At 39.5% G+C, this 20,482-nt stretch overlaps 1 protein-coding gene across 1 annotated transcript; it reads right to left on the reverse strand.

Annotated features, from left to right (window-relative positions):
- Nucleotides 1-993: 993 nt before the first annotated feature.
- LOC100710616 (vascular endothelial growth factor C) lies at nt 994-19,840 on the reverse strand. Its single transcript, XM_005460779.4, has 8 exons — nt 18,763-19,840; nt 12,218-12,458; nt 10,150-10,340; nt 9,607-9,737; nt 9,383-9,486; nt 7,660-7,794; nt 7,093-7,294; nt 994-2,574 (listed from the first exon to the last, which is right to left on the reverse strand). Exons 1-8 carry the CDS (start codon nt 18,862-18,864, stop codon nt 2,463-2,465), a joined length of 1,218 nt encoding a protein of 405 aa, XP_005460836.1. The 5' UTR covers nt 18,865-19,840; the 3' UTR covers nt 994-2,462.
- Between the last annotated feature and the right edge of the window lie 642 nt (nt 19,841-20,482).

Below are 20,482 nucleotides of genomic sequence, written 5' to 3' on the forward strand. Positions count from 1 at the left end.
TGAAGAGAAGAGTTCATAAGAGGCAAAGCATTCATAAACTTTGATAACAGATGGACAAAAAAAAATAAAGAAGCTGCATCAGGTGACCCTGAATCTTCCTCATTCAGTGAGGAAGAAGTGTTTCTTCCTCACTCACTTTTTTCTTTTCGCTCACTACGTGTTTATACACCACTCTGCAATTAGTCATTAGTTATTATTAATCTCTGGCTCTCTTCCACAGCATGTCTTTGTCCTGTCTTCCCCCAACCCATTGCTGATGGCCGCCCCTCCCTGAGCCTGGTTCCGCCAGAGGTTCCTTCCTGCTACAAGGGAGTTTTTCCTTCCCACTGTCACCAAAGCAGTCCTCATAGGAGGTCATATGACTATTGAGGGTTTTTGTGTTTTCTTTGTATTATTGTGGGGTCTTTACCTTATAATACAAAGTGCCTTGAGACAACTGATGTTGTGATTTGCCATTAAATAAATGGAATTCAATTGAACCGAACTGTATTGAATTGAATTGGTCATGTCAGAGATATCTAGATGGACTAGATGGTAATGTCCATGGTGTCCAGTTTTCAAAATTGTGAAAACTGTACAAATACCTGTGGTTATGTAGCCGAGGCTTGCTGTGTTTAATGTTAGTAACTACTGTTAATCACCGCAATCAGATAATGATGTAGACAGATGGAGAAATCAGACACACAAGTCCTGAGCCCATTTAAGAGGCTGACGGTCACGAAGGCCAGACAGAAAGCCGATCTCTTTGTTTTCCGTGACTTAATACTGTTTGTTGTCTTTAACCCAGACATAGTGAGTGTGAGAAGGCTGAAGAGGAGGGAGAAGAAGAAATGAGAGACACCATAAAGACTCAAATTTCACCCACAGGTGTCTGTGTGTGTGTGACTGAGAGATGGATTGCCATAAGAAACGTGAGCAAAATAATGTGCATTTTTCATGCATTATGGCTTTTAAAGGCACCAGTAACAATCTTCCAACTCATTTTATCAATTATTATTGTATATATGTATTATATTTATGTATATTTAGATGCAGAAAATGAAAAGCAATGTAGCAGAACATTGTACAAAAACATACATATTATACCTACTGTATTTCTTTGGCTTTAGAAAAATTTGTTTTAATTTAAAAGCAAACAAAAAATGATTAAATTAGCACATCTGCAGCACAGACATGTTAGGCAGACAGGGCTTTTAATCTCTACTTCAGAACTACTTTTAAATATTAAAGCATGATAAAGTTCTCTATATCCATATAGCTCAAAACTGCAATAATTACCACAATGCAATAAATATATGTTGTTTTTATAAGCGCGTTCTATGTGTCAAAATAACCTATTAGAAAGAATATTTTGCAGGGTAGAAAAAAGTAAAAAGACATGTAAATTGCTTTGTTCTACAACAATATTTAGTTATGAGTGACTTAAATACAGAATCTTACAAATACATAATCTTCAAAATCACTGTTTTAAATATGACAAAATTTAAATATGTACAAATAACATTATTTGGAGCGTGTGAAGTTAAATTAGTAGAAGACCCAGAACTGTACCCAAATGTTAACGTCAGTCACGACTGGATTCAACCATGCATGAGAGAAATCTTCAAAGAGCAGCGCTGCAGTAGAGGCAAGTATTAACTGGTAAATATAACAACAGTTGGGAGTGTTTCAGTTATCATTTGACTAAACAGGGTCTGGTATGTAACCTCTACTGAAACAGCACCAGAGCTTTTTTTTCATATAAAATATAGTTTTATCATCAGTCTAATTACCTTGAAGAAAGCATTTGTTTTTTTTAAAGTAGGAATATAAGGCCCCAGGCACCGTTCAGTCGCTTCCCAAGTATTTCCCTCAGCCCCTCAAGTATCTCGTCTCTCAGGGATGCCAAAGTTTGAAGTTGGCTGAAGCTTGTTTTATTTTTTCAAAAAGCACAGCGTCTACTCTGTTATTATCTTATTCCACTTTCCATTTCACGCAAGTGTGAGCGGTGCCTCTACTGCAGGTTGGTGGCTGGCTTTCTTGCTCCAACATGTCGCAGGGATGAATGCTGGCTCAGTCTGATTGGTCCATGTTCACTGTTGTACTTTTAGCTAGTCTCTGGGTGTAATCGGTTGTTTCCAGCTGGGATCATATTCTAAACAATGTTAAGAAGACAACAGTCCCAGAGAGTCAGATGTCTCTCCACATTTTGTCTCCTTTTGACTGCTTTTCACTCTGTGGGCGGCTGCTTTGGTCTTTTTGATCAGGGAAGCGCTCTAATCCTCCTTTTGTTGATAGAGAAGCAACACTGCACACAAGTGGTACTTGCAGTCTGTTGTAAGTCATCACATGTAAATATGTAGGTCCACTTCCTGCCCTTTTGACTAGCGACATTCCCACCTTTCTGACCTTTTGTTTCCAGACAAAACAGCCCAATAAATGGGAGGGTGTGCAGTCCTGCTCCTGCTCCTGCCTTTGGTTCCTTAATTCCTCTCAGACCTCAGGTAGTTGGGGATACATTGACACACTAGGCGGCTGTAGTAAAATCCAGCCTGGCATATGCGTCTGGGGTTTCTGCAAGGCAACCTGTAACAACTAGAGACAGGAAGGGACAGATCAAGAGAAACAGAGGGGATTGAGAGGTAGTGTAAAAAATAATAGAAAAGGAAAATAAGATAAAGAAAAGAAATGAGAGCAGGAAAAGAAGACAAAGGGGGAAATGAAATGAGGACATCCAGAAAAAGATTTTTGAGATGGGTGAGGTTGAGAGTGGGAAGATAGGAACAGAGGAGAAATACAAAGGAGGCACACTGGAGATTATTTTTGTCTTGGCATGCTTACTATTGATTATTCAGATCATCATATCCCTTTTGGGCAAACCTTCATCCAAGTTTTGTTTGCATCAAAGGATTCTGTGTGTGAGGAAAAAAAGAGGGAGTATTTTTCCAGAGGGGGGGAGATTCTGAAAACTCTCCACTTCAAAATCACAGTAGGTGTACGGTCCTTTGTGAACCACCTCCTGTGACCAGATGTTAAATCAGACTTAACCTTTTAAAGCCCGAACTATGAAAAAATTACCAGAAAATTCTTTTTGCTAAATGGAGGGTCTGTCGAACCTTCTAGCAAATGTTTTAAATTAAATATTAATGTATGTATGTATAAGTTTTAATTTCTGTTATATTTACATCTGACATGTTTTTCAGATGTAAGTTATTGATTAAGATGTGCCACATACTGTGATGAAAAATGATGTAAAAGTCTCAAAAACCCATGTGTGAAACAGGATAAACTAGGCATTAAAGGTTGAGAAAAAAATAGACAAAACTGAGTAAGAAAAGAAAAACTACTATTAAAAAATGTGGAATTAGTTTGCTATTTGTGAACTATGCCTGTGAAGTCCATGCTAAATTACTACTTATCCTTTTTTGTGTCAAACATAAAAAAATGCAAATGTCAGCAAAATAAATTCCAAAACTTAAATGCAGCTTAAGGATTGGTTAATTTAACTTCTAATTTTTCTAAATGCTGCTTTCCAAATGTATATATTGCATATTTTGATCACATGTGGAGAAATCTGAATTTTCCAGATGTAGCATGAGAAAACATCGGATTATGCTAACCTAGCTAGTAGGTTTGACTTTCAGAGCGTAAAGAGTTGTTATTTGAGCTGGGTTGTTACTGGTTTGTGTTAAAAAGTATAATTTCTTTTCAGTTGTTGAAGTATCTGATCCAGTAGTAGTGCATCTGCAGTAGTTTAATAAGAAATGTCAGTTTTTGGATATTTCCTGTTCCTATTAATGCAAATGTAAGTTAACAGTTGGGATAAAGAAATGTAATATACAAAACGCATAAACTGGTTCCTTTTCTCAGCTTGCACAGTGAAAACTGAACAAGCGCTACGCAACGACAGGAAACAGAGAAACTTTGCTTTCAAAGTAGAACTAGCACGTTTTGGAAAGTGTTAACAGCACTGTTAATGTACATAAAAAGAAAATATTGAACACCATTCATACGATTCTCTCACTTTTACACAGCTAATGGGTGTAACTACTGGAGGATTGTATGAAGGATGTAATTTAGGTATTTATTCATATATTTAATGACTCAATTATAATTTTAAAAAATTCGTAAAGATCTGTTATTACTCTTTCTGAATGTTGGTAAGAACATAACTTTTTTCATGTTTTAAATAGCTGTGTTTTTAAAAAAACACAAACTCTTTCTACTCTTTCTTGAATTAATTTGCACATCTGCATTAGCAAAAGTATTATTACAATAACATTTCCCATTATACAAATTCAATAACTACAAATTAATTATGCATGAAGTTGTTATTTTTTTTTAATTTCTTGTCATTTCTAGTGACACGTGTCAGCTATAATTAATTTGAGCTTGTCTACGTTTGTTTCATTTTCACATATTAGCAAGCTAAGTTTTGCTACATTAGCTCCTTCTGCTGACTACAAGCTAAACTAGCTTAGCAGTTGTAAATAAAGACATTATAAGATAAGACTTTGTAAACATTTAGCTGGTATCAACTAATCTTGTAAAAACGAGTCTTTATTTTTTGAAAAGAACTTATTTTGTTTGTCTGTCAAAGTTTTAATCTTTTGCATTTTAGCGAACGAGTAAGAATCTTTTATTTTTGCATCTGAATTAATTTGACTTGTGTGCAAACACTTTAGAGGCTCTGTAGGAGACATTTACTGTGTACTTAACTAGGAAGAGCCAAATTTTTTAATTTAATTTTAAGTTCCTAGGCGACTCCTAAATGAGGTATTCAGGGCATGGGCCCCTGAGAGGAGGCCCTGGGGCAGAACCAGGATACACTGGGGAGATTACATCTCTTGGCTGACTTGGGAATGCCTTGGTGTCCTCCCCGGAAAAGCTGGAGGCTGAGGGAGGTCATGGGTGTCTCTGCTTATGCTGCCCCCATGTTCCGGACCCAGATAAACAGGATGGATGGATAGATATTTTATGCTTTCATATAATTTTAGATTTAAAAAAAGAGTAATAATAACTGAATAGACAAAAAGTGACTAAAAATGGAGGCTACAATTTTCCACAAAGAGTGAATTTATTTCAGCTCCCCTAAGCTCAGAAAGTGTAGAAAACTGGCATTAAAGGTCACTTGCATGTAAATCCGTGAACTTTCCCACATGGAAGGCCACTAATGTAAAAGCCCAGGTCTGCGGTTGTGTTTTCTTTGTGCCTGTCACTCCATCTGTCTCTGAGCTGCCCTCTGTCTGCTCTGATGGTTGCTCTGCTCACTGTCATCAAGTTCACCCAGTCTCCTTCTGTGTCTCTCTGCAGGCCTCTCGGGTCAGGGGAAGGTTGATCCCTTGCATGCTAACTGTGGGAACCGAGGCACGCACGCAAAACACACGCAAATATTTAGAATGCCTCAAGTCCATAAAAGGTCACATGGAAACATGTGAGCAAAAGAAAATGGAGGGAGATGCTTGCTTTTTCTTGTGTGGAATGTTTGACGTCTCCATCGAGAGTTGTTTCTCTTAATGCTCTCACTCTTTCCGTGGGTGATGGCACCCCAGTGGGTCACCAGCCATTGGAAGCACCACGTACAGGAGCAGCTCTCCCAGTATAAGCCAGTGTTTGAGGGAGCAAGTATGGAAGTGGCTGTGTACATATTGTGCTCAGATTGCAGCACACCAGTGAAAATCTACACCGTGTGCAAACTCTTTCCAAAATAAAACTCCATATCCATAATTCTAAAACACTGAGCCTGTTTACCAGTCGTTAGTGCCAAGTTGTATGTTTTCAGTGATTGTTGTAATCACTCTCCAAGAGATCACCTCCTGCTGTGGTTTGAATAAATGATTTCCATTGGCACGAACAAATTGTCATGGTTTCCATTTCCTGGTTTCCATTTGATTTCTGATCCTTGCTTGGATTTAGCTGATACTGTTCACACTTTCTTAGTGTCCCCTTTGTCCTCACTTCTTTATCTTTCTCTGTTTTGTCTGTGTGTTGGCTTCCCGATTTTCTTTCTAATGACTTTCTTTGTGTGTTTCAAGTATTTGTTTTCCCTCCTTTTATTATTGTCACCTGTGTTCAGCTGTTTTCACCTGTAACTAATCAACCCTGTGTGTGTGTGTGGTCTGTCTGATATCCTCGTGTTGGTTATGTACCGGCCATTGTTATAGTTTTGCAACTTGGAAAAAAAGTCCACAGGGTTAGGTTAGGGTTATGGGGTTAGGATTACGACTTGGTGTGCGGTGTTACGGCGTTTCCACGTTTAAAAACTATGACATAACTATATTGTGACTGGTCACTTTCAGTGTTGATCCTGGACCAGCATTAGTTTTGTTGATCCAGGAACAACTTCAGCACAACAATTACAGATTGAGTGGGCGTGTTTGTGGATGTCTGTTCAACTTCCTCATGGCACTTGACTTCCTTCCTTTTCTGGAATCCTTCTTTGTTTAAACCAGTTTACTGAACTTTGTGTATTTCTGTTTTTGGAGCAGGAATTAAAGGCTCAGATTAGTTTATTTAACCAACCTCATTGTTTTATGTTTGTGTCCTTTAAATCTCTTTCAGAGATTTGTGTTCTGGGCCACATGTGTCAGTCAGTGCGTTTACATAATATGGAGGAAGTGTTTAGTTGGGGATTTTTTTACATTGGAACTAAGAAGAGGAATTACTAATTCCAGTGAATTGTTTGGATGACACATGCATAGCAACCAGACTCGGACACTCCTTTTAGTGTGCGTAAGTACACATTATTGGTGGTGTCAGGTTTGACTGTGATTTTAAACCAAGAGGAGGGTATTTTGTGTCACATAGAGACAGTGACAGAACAGAAAGTAGTCTGCCAGTGGAGGTGAAATTCCATATTCGACATCAGTGATTAGTGGTGGATTCAGGTTTTTTAAATACAACAATCAACTATTAATGGATATAAATAAAAACCTAATTAATGTCTTTGATTAAGTGTGTCTGCGGTTAACAATTTTCTTTGATCAGATAAGGTTCTTATAAGTTTAGTTGGCAGACGCCTACAGTGTGGATACCTGAGATGAACAAACCAGACAGCCACTTTGGCTCAAAGCCAGTAGCAGGAATGGACTCCTGACTGCTTTTTACACCTACCTGCAGGTGTTTGGGTTGAACTTCTTGCCCTGCCGCATGCACGACTCATGACTCTCTCTGCACTGACACAGACAAGTATCTGGGTTCAGAGGCTGGTGTCTGGGACATTCTGCGGCACACACACAGCCGCACAGATCATCATCCCACCGCTGGCCAGCAGGGCACAACTTCCCCTCGCCCTGACCTTCGCACTGGCATTCACCTGAGAGAAAATCATCAAGAAAACCGAAGAGGGAGGGTGATTTTATGAATCAAAACGAAACTTTATCAGATATTGCGTCGCACATGCCCGACAGCACTGTCGGGCTAAATATTTGATGGTCGTGTTTCTACATGTAAGACATTTGCATGAAGCTATCTTCCCCAAACTTCCCTGTATCTGTGTATTTTTGTCTCTCGAGCTTGCTCATTTACTGTCAGAGTGATGGCTTCGTGGCGCATTTATTGTCAACTGCTCACGGTGAATCCAAATGCTTGAGTAAAACTTAATTTTCAAGAGCTGCACATTGACATTTTGCACGACGCAAAACAACATATTTAAATACAATAAATTACACCCTTGCTTACAGGTGTTGTGGTCCAGTTTCCAGCCTGGATCACAGCTGGCTTCAGTGAGTCCATTTTGACAGACACAATCGCACGTGGACTCTTCCAGAACCCGGTTGGGCCCACAGAGAGCCAGCAGGCCAGAGTCCAGCACTTCTGGAAGACATAAAAAAGTGAAAAAAATTATTTTGTTGTTGTTGTTTTTTTTTTTTTTCAGATTTATGAAATATTGTGCAGATTCATGATCCCCAGAGGATGAAACACTGTAACTGTGAGGTTGGCATTTTCCCAGGAAAAGAAACAGATTCCTTTGATGTTGTTTCAGGAAGGCCATCCAGTGTTTGGCACCACCCACTGTGGCGATCCCTTACAAATAGGGGAGCAACTGAAACTAGCTCATCTATACAACATATTGTCATGAAATACGGGTTAGGGTTAGATGTTCAAGTTCCCCAGAGGATGAAATCAAATGCCTTTGGTGGCCTCCTGATAATATTCAGGTCAACATTTTAATCTGTCCAGTACAAAAGATTCCCTTCAGCTGTACCTTGAGCCAAGATTTGACTTCATGATATATCAGCTAAACACCAGCCTGTTAGCATGATAGCATTTAGTATGCAGCCTCCCAAAGTTTAGTGTTTTCATGGCTGTCAGTTTGGCAGGCAGCTACAGGAACTGTGGTTAAGTTGCAGTGAGACTGGCATTTTCTTTTCTTAGTTCACATACCTGTGGTAAATCCAAAGAAGAGAATACTTTTTGGTTTACACTTATACTAATGTTGCCTGTGGAAACATTAGTTCAAAGACGGACCTCTCAGTATAGATCAGATGAACATTTATGAAAACGACAAACAATAATATCTGTCAGGAGAGGTTACTTTATTATAAAAAAAGAGTGATAGGAACTGTAGTTCACTACATGATTGTACAAGTAAAACGGCACAAAAACATTCCTGCTACAAATGAATAGGCAGTACCTCAGGGAAAGATTTGCCACCCAAACGCCATCATCATCATGTGGGTGTTGTTACTGAGTTTTTTTTATCACATCCCAAAACGTGCTCAGTGGAAGTTTTTTGCATTATTGTTGCATTCCAGTTCAGAGTTGTGACCCAGTTAAAAGGACATGTCTGAGTTTTAAAAACAACACGATTTCTAACACGTTGGAGTGTTGGAGTGTCCATGCTGCAGAAAGGGTGGGTCAGACAAATACCAAACTCTGCAGTGAGTTCTTGACCCATGAATTAATCTCTGTTTTTCATGTCATGAAAATGATGCTCAACTTTAGTAAGTTGCTTTGACATTCTCATTTAAAGGCTTTATTTGGAACATAAGTCAGTGTGGTTCACTGGATTTACCACTTTGGTTTCATTTGCCAAAAAGTTTACTCTCTGAATCTTTTTCCACCATTGTAGTTCTGGTACCAATGCAGATCCCTTTCTGTGTTTGTGCCTTTTGAGTACCATGGCTCAAGAGGCTTGAGAACCAATTATTATGCTGCGTCGTTAGGAGAAGTTGGGGTAGTGGTCTCCTTGGCTCTGGTGCTAGTCTTGTTTCAGTGCAAATGGGGGGAACTAGTTCTAGATTGGCCATCTGCGCCACATCAGTGGAAAAACTGTAATTGTCGGTTTTGTCTATAGTGGGTGTCAACCACATGCTTGAGAACCACTGATGGACTAGACTGAATATGCATCAGCATGAGTAGAAATTGACTAATTTGACCAACATGACTCATGCATGCTTACCTGCCTCTCTCTCAGGGTAGTTTATTGTGTCTGCAGAGACGCACACACAGTTTGCTGGATCCCATATTGAGCCCGAGGCACAGGCACGTTCAGGAGGAGAGCACCTATCAACACACAGACACGCACTCACGCTATATTATAAATGCATGGATACACAAAAGAGTGAGTCATGAATGGCTGTAAAGGCACCCACGCGTCACTCTTCACCTATCACTCCAACTCACAGGTGATCTGTTGCTGCTCGTCTGATGATGGAGCGGAGCGGCCGCTTGGGGAGGCAATCGCATGAAGTGTGGTTGATGAAGTTTGCCATGACAACAGTGCGTACCATCCTGGACTGGGACACTTTCATCAGCTAGGAGCGGGAAGAGGAAAGTTAGACGTGCATGTGCGCATAAAATTCTGAATTGTGGAAGGAATTAGTGTTTCTTCTTTTCTTTCCTTTTCTTCTGCTGCAGTACTGCTGATGTTTAGATGTTGATGTAATTGTTGTAAGATTGTGCAACTGTGCGTGACTCTACTGTGTATATTGTCTTAACATCATGTCCATTTGCAGCCAAAGGCTGTCCCACTGGAGTAGGGTGTGTTGTGATACAGACAAGCTGGTTACATAAATGGGCAGATTGGTTTCTGTCCTCTTTCCTGAGGCAGTTTGTGGTGCAAGAGCATAAAATCTGGAGCAGAGTGTTAAATAATTCAAGTGCTGAAGAGTGTACAAGATGTTAGATACAAGGAGGTGAAAAAGAGACTCCGGGCGCATGGCTTACCGTCTTGTTCACAAGCGTGTAACTTGTATTTGTGCAGTAAAAAGCTTCGTTGTTGCAGCATCCACCGCAACGATGCAGCGCCACACAATGAGGGAGGTAGAATTGACTGGTGGATTCTGGGTATTCTTTAGCGACTTCAATGCACACCTCTCTGGGCTGGCACGAGGTTCGTTGGATCTCCTCCAGGATGACTGAAAATACAGCCAACAATGCATGACAACAGGAACTGCACCCCTCTGTGAAGGCCACACCAGACATCTTTGAACCACACCTTCAGTTTAATTTTAAAATTACTTGAGCACAATCTGAGATGAACAATGACACATGACATATTACATCATGGCATTATTTATTTATTCAGCAAAAACTAAGCAAAATGAAGAATGAGTCTGAGAAAACCGAAAGATGTCTCACAATTCAGTAGCTTATAGAACCACCTTTAGCAGCATTCACTTCAAGTAATGGTATTCTGTATGGCTTTATTGGTCGGTTACATCATTATGGAGGAATTTGGGCCCACGCTTCTTTATAGTGTTACTTCATTTCATTGAGGTTTGCGGGAATTCAGCTCTCTTAAGTTCCCAGCACAGCATTTCAGTGGAGCTGAGGTCTGGACTTTAACAGGGTCGTTACGACACCTTGATTCTTTTCTTTCTCTGTCATTCTGTTGTTGACTTGCTGCTGTGCTTGGGGATCACTGCCCCTTACATCATCTGGTTTGGGCCAAGCTTTAGGTGTGGGACAGTGGCTTCACATTTGACTTTAGGACACTTTACAGAGGAGTTGACGGTTGACTCAGTGACTGCAGGGTGTGAGGTCTTTTGGCTGCAAAACAAGCCTAAACCATCACACCTCCACCGCCGTGCTTGACAGTCAGTATGAGGTGTTTGTGCTGATATGCTGGGTTTTCTGTCTATCACTTTGGTCTTGTCCGTCCAAAGCACAGAAGTCTTCTGATTTGTTCAGATGCAACTATGCAAACCTAAGTCATGCTGCCATGTTTTTGGCAGCATGACTTGGGTTAAGAGGCCTTCTCCTTAAAACGGTTTCAGACACATCATACATAATTGTACTGCCGTGATCTTTAATATTGAACATGCTAACTGAGACCTGTAGAGTCTGAGATGTGTTTTTTTTTCACTCTGAGCATTGCACAGTCTGACCTTGGGGCATCAGTGCTGTCTTGAATGTTTTCCACTGGTGAGTAATCTTTCTCACTGTAGAATGATGGATTTCAAATTGTTTGGAAATGGCTTTGCATCCCTTTCCGGACTGATGGGTAGCAACAATTGCCTCTCTAAAGATCATTTCTGATGTCTTTCTTCCCTGGCATTGCGTGAACACACACCTGAATGCTGCAGATAAGCAAACTGCCAAAACTTCAGCTTTTCTTTAGAGGTGCTCACACTTGCTGATGATCAGTTAATCATGTGACCTTGATTAGCAGTGCCTGGCTTCTACTTACCCTTTTAATTCTTATGGAAGCGGTAAGGGTGTATTCAGGGTTTCACATACTGCCTCTGCATGTTGTTGGTTTTTTTTTTGAGATAGTGAAATATTTCATGTGTTGTTGTTCACATATTTTTCCACATGAGTGTATAAACACCCACCTGAGGATTCAAAAACCACATTTGGGATAATTCCCGCCACAATTTGTTTCTGCAGAACATTTTTGACACACAGCCGCTCAGTGAACAGAACAGTAATTTCCATTGTATGCTGGTAATTATAGGTAGATTCTGTTTGTTTACCCCTTTCTTCATTTTTCTGTTTATTAGAGGTTTTAGGGAGAGGAAATCCTCATTCTCTGCAATACCAGCTACTTTTTCTGTCTCCAGTACAATGAAATCCATCTGTCAGTCCTTAAAAAACACCATTGTGTGGTTATATCACTGCTACACTTTTTCACTTTGCCAGTCTGTTCAAGTATTTCAGACTGCTGTGATTGAAAGGCTGACATTAGCAGCAATAACACTGTCTTGACTTCCACAAATCTAATGATTCTGCTGGAATGTAAGAAGAAATAATAATAAACAGACTACCTCTGTGCAAGCACGTCAGTGTTTACCTTGCAAATTGTCATCATCTTTGTAAAGAGCCTCCTCCCTCATCGGAACCCACATGTCCTGAATGTTAGCATTGAGTAAAGGGCTCATTGAAGATGTGGATAAAGACGATGAAGAGGGGGATGAAGAGCTGTGCCATGACCTCTTCCTCAGGCACTGCTGAATCACACTGTATTCAGGGTATAGGAACTGTAGAAGGTCATCCACACTTTTTATTGTCTCCAAACTGAGCTGGTCATTTGACTACAACAGAGCATGGAAAAAAAAAGAAGAATAGAGATATTATACTTTTTACACATGTAGACAGCACGAATAGTAAAAAGAGTTATGGAGACAGAAAATGAAACTAAAAGATGATAAACAAATGTCACAAATCTTACAGCTAAGAGGGTGTTTTGGTTGTGTAATAAAATAGAAATAATTTAAAAACACTCTCTTTATAGTTTGGCTTCAGAACGATTTAGTCGTGTATTTTTGGTGAAAAATTGTTTGATACAGCGTCGAGTTTGCAGGTTTGTTCTGGGTAAACAGTGAATACCTCAGCTGCCAATGTGTTGTAACATGTTGTTTTTGGCTACTGTTCGTTAAGAGCATGCATGTCCTCTCTTCACCTGCACACACTGTTATTTTTTAATGACAAAAGAAATCCAAAGCAGGAAAACTTAATTTGAGAATACACATAGGGTATACATAAGCCTACAAATAAATACACAGTATATATAACACTATGTAAAAGCCTTGAGTCACCTTCATTTTTTTGTATTTTGCTAGGAAATTGGGAAATAGGTGCAGCGATTTATCGAAATAAAAACAGAGTTTGTGCAATTCTAACAAGCTTGAAAGTCAATATTTGGTATGACCACCTTTATTCTTCAACACAGCCTGAACTTAAGAGAGTTCAGAGTGTGTTGAATAATAAAGGCAAACTCTTCTAATTTCTTTAAGTCGTGTTCAGGAATAGTTCTCCAGGCTTCTTGAAAGACATTCAAAGCTCTTCTTTGGATGTTTCTGCCTCTTGTTCTCTTCTCTTGTCAACATGATGACACACTGCTTCAACAGTGTTGAGGTCCGGGCTCTGGGGAGGCCAATCCATGACTGGTAGTGCTCTACTGTGTGTTTTTTCTATCCAGGTATGGTTTTACTGCACTGGGGGTGAGTTTTTCATTGTCATGCTGCAAAATGAAGGTATTGCATGGTGGATCTAAATCTGATGGCACTTTTCTGCATACAAAATTCCATCAATTTTGCTAAGATCCCCAAAACCAGTGGTTGAAATGCAGCCCAAAACCATGACCGTGTTTTACAGATGAAAACTGACCGTTGTACCTCTCTCCTGACCTCCAACATATCAGTTGTGATTTGAATGAAACCTTTAACATTTGGATTCATCACTCCACCACATGTGTTGCCCCCTGTTTTCACCCCAGTTCTTGTATAATGTGGCATACCTCAGCCTTTCCTCCCTGTTTCTCCACCATAAGCCTTCTTGACAGCCACCCTTCCACTGAGATTATTTCTGATGAAGCTTCAGTGAACAGAAGATGGATCAACTGAAGGTCCAGATGCATCTCTCAGGTCCTGTGTCAGGTCTTTGCTTGATTTCCTTCATATTTCTTAAGGACATGACTTTGAGATATGGTTCATCTGCTGATAGGTTTTAGATAGGCACTTCTTTTTTCCTCCACTTGTATAGTTTCCTCAAGTTGTTTCAAGGACACTGCACATCATGCAGTGCCACGTTTTTAGCTTTTTGGAAATCATCACAGATGCTAAAGAGCTATTTTATGCCTGTCAAACTGTGTCATCTTTGGCATTTTTCATAGATTTGGCTACAAAAATGGGAACAAGTTTGGTTTTTTTGTGACAGCTGCTGGTAATAAAGTGCCTAAAGATACAATTTAAAATTGGTTCTTTGCTAAGTTGTCTTTTATGTGCAGACAAAACACTAGTTAATCCCTTGAGTTAGGAGCCTTTTTTATGCTGGAATGATTCATAGGTCAGTCTCAACTGGCTTAACAAACAAAAAACATTAATCTGAAAATTAGCAGGTACACAGACAATAAACCAGTCAATGTCCAAAGAAAACCTTTGAAAGAACTTCAGAAAGCCTGGAAAACTATAGCTCAACGGCACTTTGAAAAAACTACAAGAAAGTCTGGCTGCTTGGAAGGAAAATATAAAGAAATGAGGGGTGACTCAATGGTTTTGCGTAGTATTGTATGAATCATCCAGAGTTACTCTACTATAGTCTAAAAACAAAAGACAGAGCTGGAAATGAGCATAACAGGTCAGCTTCCATTGAAACAATGAGATCACAGCCTCGCTTTTGGAGTTTACTCTAGGACAACACTGGGCCTCCTTAAATAGACAAACATAATGGAGATTATTCAATGTGGTGGATGAGATCCATACAATAAATCAGTTTAAAACAGATATCACTCTATAAACCATTCCAGCTGTGAGTCATTCCCTTAATGATTTTCCCGCCATCATGATAAACGACTCTCTTCTGTTTTAATAGAGTAGATGAAAGATGAGAGATTAACTGGCTAATAGACACTGCTGTATTATCTGACTAAATGTCAGCAGGGAGTTGGTCTTTGAGTGTCACATTTGAAGTCTTCCTGGGAACATGGGTGGGTTGTTTAATTTCCCAGGCTGAGAGAGAGCAGACTGGCACAGCTGGCACTGCCTAAACAGAAACTGGATCTCTGCAGTGTTATCACTATTTCCATTTATCTCTTTCTATCTGCCTCCCCCTCCTTTTTCATTTCCCTCCATCCGTCTTACCGAATATCAGCATACTTTACTGTCATTATTGACCTCCCCTTCATAGCAGTTTTTTTGTCCACCTGTTACTATAAATATGGAATTCTGTATTCAGTGTAAAAAAAAAAAAACTGCATAAAAATCTGTATACACGAAGCTCCAGCTTGATGATCCATGACAACTTCATGGTGGCACTACTGGAAATAAGAAATGCTGTTTTTAGACCATATCTGCTTTTGAGATACGTAAGTTAAATGAACCAACACTGGTCTTGTTTCCACCTCAGTGAAACCAGAACCTTTAATCCCAGGAACTTTTTTAAGGAACCAAAATGTTCTTCTGTTTTTCTGTGTTTCTCCCCAGTCTCTAAAGCCCTGTAGACAGCTGTTTTTACACATGAGACTCCTTTGCACTCTGTCATCCCCTGAGCTGTGCCACACATGTAACTTTTGTTTTGGATGGAAATAGCTGTCAGGTGATGTAAATCTATCTGACAGCCATTTTGCACATTTATAAACTATAAAATAGAGCTGAGTGCATTTCTTAAAATATAGTTGATCAACTTCAGCAGAACAGAAAAGAACATAGTTGCCCTTTTTTTACGGAATTAATTCAAGGATCTTTTGATTTCCTACCAATCTTCTGCCCAACCTAGGTTGCTTTTAAAAACCAGTAGAAAGAAAAGTTTGTGGTATATTTACTGTAGAATTGTTTAGCGCTGTGTTTCTCATTACAGAGCAGATGACAGACTCTTCTCTCTCTTTCTTATGATGTATTCTCTCATTTTGCTCTTTTTCTCCTCCTCTTCCTCCTCTCTTGCATTGTTAGTTGATCACATGACATGAGGTAATCGCTAAGGGACTGTGAAGTCATAATGGACTGATCTTGCGTCCATTGCTTTGGGGTGTGTCTAACATCAGACATTGCTTGCATATAGACACACACATATGCACACACCCATGCATTTCTCACTCTTATTATTATTGCTGTTGTTGTAGTAGCAGTAGTAGTAGTATTACAACCACATTAAGTCTGAAGTTATTGTGACTTAAACACAGTTAAAAAAAGATACTGATTCTATTTAAAGTGTTAGTGCTTCCTCATACACGTATGAAAATAGTGCTCAGAAGAAAAACAAGTCCTCTATCTTAAGCGTGAAAATCACTATGACTCATTGTTCTCATAGATGTTTTTGATAAGTCTGAAGTTTTTCACTTATGCACCGAGCAGCTTCCACTAAACGAGGTCTACTTTCCTAGAGCAGGAAACCAAACACCGAACCATTTCCTGGCTGGCTCGTAAACAGCCTTTGTTGTCAGGTAAACGTTCAAAACCATGCTGACTTTTGTTTTTTTCTTTCTTTAGTCATAACTTAATAACATCACAGAAACAAGCAGTTGCTTTACAAAACAAAACAAAAAAGTTGTGTAAAACAAATTTATTATATAAAGAAATGCATATCTTCTAATTTTGTGTAATGAAAAGCAATTGATAACCTCTATATTTAGAAATCTACCCCATGATGTCTGTGATCATACTATTTGTATGATTTATCAATAAGTTGCTTTCTAGAGTCTGCAAGGATTCTTCTTATAACTGGTTCTTAAAATTTCTTATAATTTGTGTTTCAGGCTTTTGAAGGATTCAGGTGTCCCACAGGGATCAATACTTGGCCCCCAGCTGTTAACGTGATACATTAATAAGTTATAGTACAATATAACTTATTAATTTAATATAATATAACAATATAAATTATCTGATAATATCACACAATATAAACATTTTACAAAGGAACATCAAATGTTCACTTCTATGCGGATGATACCATCTTGTGTGCAGCCAGCTCTATGGCGAAGAATCTTCCTGTTTTAAATTTTCACTGAAAGAAAAACTGTTTGCACTTGACTACTGTTAGTTTTGGAGTATGAATTTGCATTTAAGCACCTAAGAAGATGGTGTTTTCTTTAATCTTAAGTGCATTACACTTTTTTTGTTTTGTTTTTTTGTTTACATAGTAAACAAAAACGATGCCACTTTCTTTAGGTTCTGATAAATCTACCAAATTTGATTCACAGTATACAATCTGATGGAAAACTAAATATATCCCATGATTCAGTAGCTTGTAGAAGAAACTTTGCCAGCAGTAACTGGAAGCAAATGTTTTCTCTATAACTATGAATCACTTGCATTTTTGTGGAGGAATTCTCTTTATAGTGGTCCATGTATTGAGGTTTGTGGACATTTGTTTTTGCGCTACTTGCTTCATCTCCCACAAAATTTATTTAGGTTGAGGCCTGGACTTTAACTGGACCAAAGCAGGATGTTGTTGTTTTTATTTTATTTTATTTTTTTTAGCTATTTTATTATAGAGTTACTGCTCTCTTTGGGCTGATGGTCCTCTTACATGATCCAGTTTGTTTGACCACTAAAAACAAGCTTTAGCTGTTGGACAGATGCTCACTTTTAACTGCAGAATACTTTGGTATACAGAGGAATACATGGTTGACTAAATGACTGGAAGGTACCCAGGTCCTGTGGCTGCAAAACAAGCACAAATCATAACTCTTCCGCCACCATGCTCATGTTGAATTTCCTGGGAAGTCCCAGGATTGTGACATAGTGACAAACATAACATAATTATTATTAATTGGATGACTGTGGTTTAAGAGGTAGAGTGGGTTTTCATCTCAGAAGATCAGTGGTTTGATCTCCGGTGGTTCAGGTGTGCATCCTTGAGTGTCAAAGTATCTTTGGGCAAGATATTGAAACCCAAGTGGCCCCACTACATCCTTTTTAGTGTGAATGTTGGGTTTAAAGCATTTATGCACTTTATTTTTCATTTGACTGTATGTATTTTATGCCATTGAAGTATGCCAGTGTACCACAGAATGAACACTGGATCCATGTGTTTTTTCCCCTAAAACATAATTGTATTTATTTTCCAGTTGAACATTTTAATGTCCATTGTTATGCTTATGATGCCATTATTGAAAGCTTATTCCAAACTTCATTTAGACAAAATGTTTGGTTTTCACTGCATTACTTATCTGTAATGTTCCTACTCTCCACCATAACAAAATTCAAGCTAAAGCAAGGCATCACTGAGCACCTTGCATTTTGTTAAATAGCTTATAGTGTGCAAACACATCATGTCGGAGCAAAACAATTGCTGGAAGACTTAATATTCACAATTTGATGAAATATATAAGACAGCTATAACAATAGCCAGTTGAAGTTCTGCAAAAGTTACATGTCCCAAAAAATCACTGTCATTTGGAAGGCATCAGGTTAGCTGTGTTGTTATTTATAAGGACATGCTATCAAGCTTAGTTAAGTTTAAAATGAACAACTGGAAGTTGTTAGGTTTAAACACCCCATGTGGATTTTATTGATTTTATGAGGACTGCATTGTGTAAACCATTGTGATTGTTGGAAATGTTCCTTGTGTAAAAAGATTACATCTGTGAGATTGCCTAAGTAAATACAGCTTAAATAACGCAATCCTTACAAAATGTATTCTCACATATAGAGTTTCAGTGCTGACGGTGGAGGGGACAATCTCAACAGTTGGGCAATCTGCTGTCTCTGTCTACGTATCAAGCACATAGGCTAATGGTTCTTTAATGCTATTTCTATACCATCTGTGTGCCATCCATGGAAGCATCTACAATTCTTCATTCATTCAGCTTTTTCTCAAAAATTTTCTTCTGTATGGAATCGATTGTAAGCAAAACTAACATGATTATCATGTTGTGAAGTGTGAAGTGTAAATTCTTACCTGTGTGCCCATGTCTCCAGATTGGTAATAGTCTGTATAGTCTTGTCCTGAGCACAAATTGCTGATATTAAGCATCCATAGGAGCACAGCTGGTATCCACATAGTGAGGATATAGAGAGAAGGGGGGGAAGGAGAGGAGATGTCAGGACAGAGGAAGAGGAAGTTGGCGGATTTAAAGCTTGATGTAAAGAGAAATCCAGGAAGGAGGAGAGGAAGGTGGAGGATAAGGAAAGAGGTTTCGCAGATTTTATGGGTATCTCTCAGCTCCTCTCTTCATTCTATCCTGGAACGAAGTTGCTCTTCTGGCACAGGTTGGTTAAATTTGGGAAATCAGCTGAATAAATCATGATGAGGAAATCTACTCCTCTTCCTCGTGTCAAACCACAGCTCGTTCTCGCGCGCTCTCTCTCTCTAGCCTCTCCTGTCGTCTCGCTGCTGTTCCATTCTTGCCGTTGGCCGTGATGTCAGGTGTCTGTTAGTCGCTGTTTGTCTCAGTTTTGTCTTCACTTTGTCTCCTCTTTATATCTTTCTTGGCCTTGGCCTGGACCTACTCCTCGGTCTCTGGCCCTTTTTTGTTTGCTGACTCTCGCATTTATCTCCCTTTTCCTCTCTCCAGCCTTGGTCGTCCTTGTCAGTCTCCTTTCCTCGCCCTTCACACTTGTGCACCTCCTCGCCTTTTTTATCTGTATTTTTTTCCTCGTCTTTGCACAACAGCTGTGCTCTTCCCTCCCTCCTCTCTCTCTCTCTCTCTCTCCCTCAGATTATTTCTGACTCTTTATCTGTCTCCTCTTTCTTCCCCAGAAAGCTTCAGGGCAAAGCTCTGTCTGTCTGTCTCTCTGGATTTCCCCCCCCTGCTTTCTGAATCAGTCCCAACTTTTCTGTCAGGGTGTGTGATCCTTAGAAAAGCATCAAAGGGAGTTGAAACAATAGAAAGTGGCTTATTTAAAATCCTGCCCTGAAAAAAAAGAGAAGGAAAAAAAAGAAAGGAAAGACTCAGTCGTTTTAAGTTCTAGTCCAAACAGAGTGAACGTGCGTCCTGTTCACAGACGTCCTGCTGGAGTGAATGAGACAAACAAGAATGGCTTGTATTTAATGGGCGGGGTAAAGGATTTGAGAGACATGGTTCGTACAGCTGATTATACTGACCCCCCCCACCCAGCCCAGAAATTGCAGGCTATGCAGCGCCTGGGCACTGGCACATTTTCCCTCAGCACATGCCATCATCTTCTTTATTTTAAGATTTAAATTCCTTGGACAGGCTGTTTTTCCTCCGCTCCTGTGGGTTCCATAATTTGATTCTCTCAGACACATAACACGCTGAACTGTCACTTTTTAAAATCAGATTATCCTCCCACATTCCCCATCACTCTTCTGTTTCTCACACAGTTGTTATCGTGACATCTTTTGTCATTCTGTCTCTGTAATTCCTGGTAACGGGAGCAGCTGCTGGTGGGGAAGAAAAAAATGCGCACGCTCGCTCACCTGGGAGTGATGAATGTGAGTTTCCTAACTGCAGCTCTAAGTGCCTTTTTATGAGCTCTTAATACCTGCCTCTCTCTCTCTGGTTTATCTCAGCTGCCCCCAGTTCCTGTCGATTTCTCTTCACCCCCATGAGCACTATTTCTTTGTCAGGACTAGTCTGTGTGTGTGAGAGGCAGATATGAAGCTCTCACACCTGCAGCTCACAGCCTTTTCTGACATTTTTTACCCCTCTCAGGTT

This window comes from Oreochromis niloticus, linkage group LG23, assembly GCF_001858045.2.
Source record: "Oreochromis niloticus isolate F11D_XX linkage group LG23, O_niloticus_UMD_NMBU, whole genome shotgun sequence".
In the NCBI taxonomy this organism is placed as follows: Eukaryota; Metazoa; Chordata; class Actinopteri; order Cichliformes; family Cichlidae; genus Oreochromis; species Oreochromis niloticus.

Coding starts and splice junctions, on each gene's coding strand:
- LOC100710616 (XM_005460779.4), bottom strand. CDS start 18,864: ATGTGGATACCAGCTGTGCTCCTATGGATGCTTAATATCAGCAATTTG. Junction 7,295..7,659: donor GAAACTGGACCACAACACCT/GTAAGCAAGGGT, acceptor ATTTTCTCTCAG/GTGAATGCCAGTGCGAAGGT. Junction 2,575..7,092: donor TTCAACCCAAACACCTGCAG/GTAGGTGTAAAA, acceptor TCCTGTCTCTAG/TTGTTACAGGTTGCCTTGCA.